Raw genomic sequence first — 6,000 nt, 5'->3', positions numbered from 1 at the left:
TCAGGCGCTCGTACACTTGGAACTTGTGCTCATATTGCAAGTGTGTTGTGGTTTCTCGGCTATGCACGACACGAAAATAACGTGCACTATCCTTTAACTAGCCTAAACCAAGCAATTCTAGATGCTGCACAAAGGCCACAACAACACAACGTTGAATAAAGAAATAAAATGTACCGCCCATAACCTATATTATAATCCTGGTTTAAATGGTTACAACCCATTCAGCGTTATGTACATTCTTCAAATATAGTAATCATTATTTTCCACAGTGACAATACTTTACTTCTTGATTTGTGTTTTTTATTATTTTTTGTGTTCAATTACATTTAGTTTTCTAGGAATAATATTACTTTAGCTGCTGCAAGCAAATGCAAAATGTGATAATAAACAAGTTTTAATTGTTACAGTACAGATGTTAGATTTTTATATACTAAGAAAAGTTACAATTATGAGATTCTATACTTTAATGTATAATATGGAGTAATTATATTAACCTTAAAATCGGTAGGTTATATTTTTTTAGGTTATTGACACAACAATCCATAATAGTACCTGAAAAAATGTTAGGTTATTCGACACAATTGTCAAAATGGTCTCGTTATAATAATATTGATCTCCTACGTAAGCATTATTTTATTTTTTGAATTGTGTGTTTTATTATATCTTTATGTTTCTTTACGTTTTGCATTTATTTAATTGACATTATTATAGTTTTGCGTTTATTTTTTGGATGCTGCAAATCAATGTAGCATTAGAAATAAAATTAGAATTATGAGATTCTATACTGTAATGTTTAATATGGAATAATTGTATTAACCTAAAAGTAGTTAAGTTATATTTTTTTAGGTTATTGACAACTTTAACAATCCATAATAGTACCTGAAAAACTGTTAGGTTATTTGACACAATTGTCAAAATGGTCTCGTTATAATAATATTGATCTCCTACGTAAGCATTATTTTATTTCTTGATTTGTGTGTTTTATTATATCTTTATGTTTCTTTAGGTTTTGCATTTATTTAATTGACATTATTATAGTTTTACGTTTATTAGTTGGATGCTGCAAATCAATGTAGCATTAGAAATAAAGTTACAATTATGAGATTCTATACTTTAATGTTTAATTAATTTTTGAAGTATTAATTTCATTCAAAATATTAAATAAAACTTGCTTTGAAATTAAAATTTTTGTTAATATAAATAAATAATATTATTTTATTTTAAAATTTTGTATATATTGTTTCAGATTCAGTAAAACCACTAACAACAAAATCACCAACATCATTATCAACGACTATTAAAATTGAAGATAATAATAAAGGAGTTGGAATAGAATTTTCAGAAATACAACAACAACCAGGAAAAGAATTATCAAAACAATTAAAAGATTCAAGCACAGAAACTATAAATGGAGAAGAGATAAAAAGAGAAGAGATGGACATGAAAAAAGGAATTGAAAAAATAAATAGTGACGAAAATAAAGAAATGAAACTTGAAATCAACAGGCAATGTAAAATAATGGAAAAAATAAAAGAAAAAATAACCAGTTTGTATGAGAATGTTTCAAAAATGAATGCCATGATAAATTCAAAAGTAGTAGAAGGTGAAAATAATTTTTTTATAATAATATAAAATATTTAACTGAAATGTAATTAAGAAAATCATGTATTAATAATATAAATAAAAAAATAATTACATAATATTGATATTATAAATTTTTGTTACAGAGGAAAAAACATTTAATGATACTATTAACGTACAGAATTCATGTGCAAAATTGTATGAAGAAATCCAATTTTTATTCTCTCACAAATCATTAAAAAGCAACATCGATGAAAAGGAAAAATCTTCAAAAAATTGTAAGTATATTAACTATAATAATCTTCGTATTCTTTCATTCAGTCTGTCCAGAGCGTGTACATTCTGTCCGCAGTGAGAGAGAAAGGTTGATAGAGAGAAAGAGAGAGAGGGAGGTATTGTCTCTCCTTTTAGTTTAGAGTAGGAGCGAAAGAGAGACGAATAGTTAAGAAAGTAATTCCCACTTTTTGGGTTTAGAAGGGGTACCATGTTTTCTCCATTTTCCGTGTCAGGTAGAAAGAGAGGAACAGAATTTGATAGGGGAAGGAAAAGTGGGGAATTTTACTTTCAAGCCAAAATACGAAATGGGCGTCTTATTTCCTTATTGGCTAATTATTTTTCTTTTTTCACTCACAGATAGATTAAGGAGTAAAAGAAAGGCAGATCGAGAACGAGGTATGAGTGAGAGGTATAAATTTTATCGTTGTTCCATAAACCAAATGGACAATTTTTCATCAATTTTTGACTCCCACCCCGCCTCCAGTTGTGAACAATCGCAAATATTTTAAAAAACTAATTCGTATAATTATTTAAGATTCAATTATCTTCGAACAATGGGTAAGGCTTTCTGAAGTGTACCGATGGTTTTTTAAGCCTGTTACGCGCTGTAAAAAAGACATGGAGCGTGCAGTTTCACGGGCGGTTGCACTGCCGCGTTACATGCGTTGAATTGGTTTCAATTTGTTAGTTAATGCTTTATTTATTAAGCATTTGACACATAATTTCGAAAATTTTAATTAAAATTAAATTCAAAATGGCGGATTTTTTATAGTGTCAAGAATACTCTCCTAAAATAATATTGCAAAATTCGAAGTAAAACAAAAATTATACATCCTTATTCTTCGCCATGTCAAAGATGTTTTTGTATGCGGATAAGCAATCGTATGATTTAAATGTTTTCTCATTTGCATTTTTTAAAAAAGACAAACAAAAATGTATTTAGTGTTGCTGATCAAAAATTAGATATAAAATTTTCAAAATTGAAAATGGGGGATCCAACATGGCGGAAAAAAAAATTTTTTTATTGTAATTTTTTTTTTCGTTTAATTTTTTTTTTCGTCCACCATATTGTATCCGCCATTTTTAATTTTTAAAAAATTATGTCATATTCGTAATGAGCGACTCCAAAACCCCCCGTAACGATTTTAGTTATTTATTTATTTATTTAGTAAATGTATACGGGCTTACAAAAAAATGCCCTTTAGTACAAATAGTACTTAGAATTAAATATAAGTATATAAAAAAAGAGAATGTCTAATGAGACAATAAAAATAACAAAAAGTGTAAGTTTTGAGCTAGGTAACTAATTGTTTACAATTCCTTAACCAACAAACGCAAAGCAGAAATGAAAGAAAATAATGATAAGTTAAAGAAATCTAAGTCAGTACAAAAAGTATTAGCTTCACTGCAAATTCTATGGTAAATTGAATTTTCACCATAGTTTGTTCTATGAAAATTGAGTTTAAACAAATTAGTATTTCTAGATAATCTTGAAGGTGCTGAAAAATTTATGTTCGCAAGAATCTCAGGACAGTCCACATAACCATTAAGTACTCGATACAAAAAAATTAAATCCGAATACAGAAAAGTAGATGAGATTTTTGGTATATTAAACAATTGCCTCAGGTCAGAATAGTCATGATTTGTTATGTCTCTAGTTATTTTTAATTGTTTCGCGAGGAAGCGAAGAAATTTGTTTTGTACACGTTCAAGACGAAGCAGATCATCCTCCTGATAAGGCCACCATAAGATTGAATTACATATTAAGTTAGAACGTACAAGAGAATAATACAAAGTTTTAAACGTTGACAGTCTAAAGAAAGGATTCGCATTTCTAGTGACAAAGCCAATAGATCTAAGTTTTGTGCTAACTACTTTAGAAATATGATCATTCATTGAGAAATCGCTTGTAAACGTAATGCCAAGTTTATCAATCGATTCTACCCTCGTGAGTTCAACATTATTAATTTTGTAAACAAATGATGTTGGATTCTTTTTTTTCGTAAAAGTAATAGTTGAACATTTTTTGATATTAAGAGGAAGACCATTGTTAATTGACCATTTATAAAATTTATCCAAATCTGCTTGAATATTGTCAAAATCTTTAATATCAGTTATAAATTTATAAAGTTTAAGATCATCAGCAAATAGGCTGAACAAGCAGTTCTCAAAAACAGAAGAGACATCAATTATAAACAAAACAAACAATAGTGGGCCTAAATTGGAGCCCTGTGGAACACCTGATGTGGGAATAATTATTTATGAGTATTCATGAAGAATACGAACGCACGAAGGTCTATCAGCTAGATAACTAGTTATCCATTTTAATATAATATTTGAAAACCCCAAAGTCCTTAGCTTTGCCACCAGAATATCATGATCAATCTTATCAAATGCTTTAGAGAAATCCGTGTATATTACATCAACTTGAGAACGATTTTCCAATGCATTTATCACATAATTAGTAAAAATACACAAATTAGTAATAACGGATCTTCCCCTCATAAAGCCATGCTGTTCAGGAATGATGAAATTAATAGAATATTTGTAAATGACATCACATACAAGACTCTCGAAGATTTTTGAAATCGCATTCAAAAGTGTTATAGGTCTATAATTGTGAATGTCATTCCTGCAATCACTCTTATAAATGGGTATAATAATACCTTTCTTCCACTCATGAGGAAAAACCCCACTGGATAAAGATTTATTAAATAATAAAAATAATGGATGCAGAAATGACATTTTACAAATCTTTAAAAAAGAAGACGGGATGTCATCCTGACCTGGGCCCTTAGAAGTGTCTAATGCACTTAATTTAGCGAAAATATCCTCCTTTCCAATAACTATATTATCAAGATAAAAAGTATCACAATGATTAGAATTTATTGCGTAAGCATTAGAACCATGTTCAGAGTAAACAGAAGCAAAATAATTTGCAAAAAGATCAGCAACATCTTTGCTATTATCCGCCGTGTGATTATCAAGAAACATTTCCTTAGGAATGCTAGACTCTTTTCTCAGACAATTAACATAATTCCAAAATTGTTTAGGTTTCTTATTAAATGAGTTTTCTAAGAAAGTAAGATATTTGTTATAATTCGACTTACTTAATTTCTTACAAAGCGAGCGTAAATATGAAAAATGTAAATAGTCTGCAGAACTACCAGTACGCTTATAATTAATATGCGCAATTTTCTTAAAATAAATGAGACGCTTAAGTTCAGCACAAAACCAAGGTGGATAACTAGATCGACGAATAATTCTAACAGGAACAAAAAAGTCAAATGCTGTATAAACATGGACATAAAAAATATTCACGGCTACATCCACATCAAATTGATCAAGTACAGTATCCCAACTAACATTATCCAAATAAGTACATATTGCAGGTATATTTGCATTTTTAAAGTCATATTTAAAATGACTTGTTGATTAATTTCTTAAAGATGATAACAAAACATTAGTATGAATTTTTAATAATAATGAAGGATGATAATTACGGCATATTAAAATCTCCAAGAATATAAATCACAGCAGAAGGAAATTGATCCTGAATGTTTTCAAGAGCTCTGCTCATGGCAATATAATCATCCACTATCAAGTAAGGTGTAAGATAAAAAGTACCAATTATATATAAAATAGATTTAAATGAAAACTTGATAAATAAATGTTCAATTGAAGGGTATTTATTAGGAAGAAGTGTTGCATGTAAATGTGTGCGTGTTGCAATAAGAACTCCACCTCCACGTAGACTGTAACTTGATAAACTGCATCTGTCGCATCGAAAAACATTATAATCGTATAAACCAAGTTCAGAAGAATTAAATTTATCATTAAGCCATGTTTCTGTAAAAACCAAAATGTCATATGATGGCAATACAGCAGAATGGCGAAGCGTATGTAATTTCGTTCGAAGGCCTCTGACGTTTTGATAGTAAACAGAAATGTCAAAAAAAGAATAATCAATAACAGCTGTAGAGGGAACTGTACTCTCTGCACCAACACATGTAAGATCATTGATAGAAGATGCATCACTGTTTTTGTCCGAACACTCACACTGAGATGTGTCAGATAACACAGAAACAGTGTGTGCATTCAAGTGTGATGGAGAAACGAAAGATGTGAAATCAAAATTATTTA

General features: G+C 29.3%; 1 protein-coding gene across 1 annotated transcript in view; it reads left to right on the top strand.

Annotated features, from left to right (window-relative positions):
• The first annotated feature begins 560 nt into the window (after positions 1-560).
• Positions 561-6,000, top strand: part of LOC122508760 — a 172,238-nt gene continuing 166,798 nt past the window's right edge. Inside the window, exons 1-3 of the mRNA XM_043622282.1 lie at positions 561-621; positions 1,247-1,603; positions 1,728-1,859. Of these exons, the coding sequence (XP_043478217.1) occupies positions 561-621; positions 1,247-1,603; positions 1,728-1,859 (550 nt within the window). The remainder of the gene's footprint in view (positions 622-1,246; positions 1,604-1,727; positions 1,860-6,000) is intronic.

This window comes from Leptopilina heterotoma, unplaced genomic scaffold, assembly GCF_015476425.1.
Source record: "Leptopilina heterotoma isolate Lh14 unplaced genomic scaffold, ASM1547642v1 Lhet_569, whole genome shotgun sequence".
NCBI lineage: Eukaryota > Metazoa > Arthropoda > Insecta > Hymenoptera > Figitidae > Leptopilina > Leptopilina heterotoma.
This window is presented reverse-complemented; position numbering and strand designations above follow the sequence as displayed.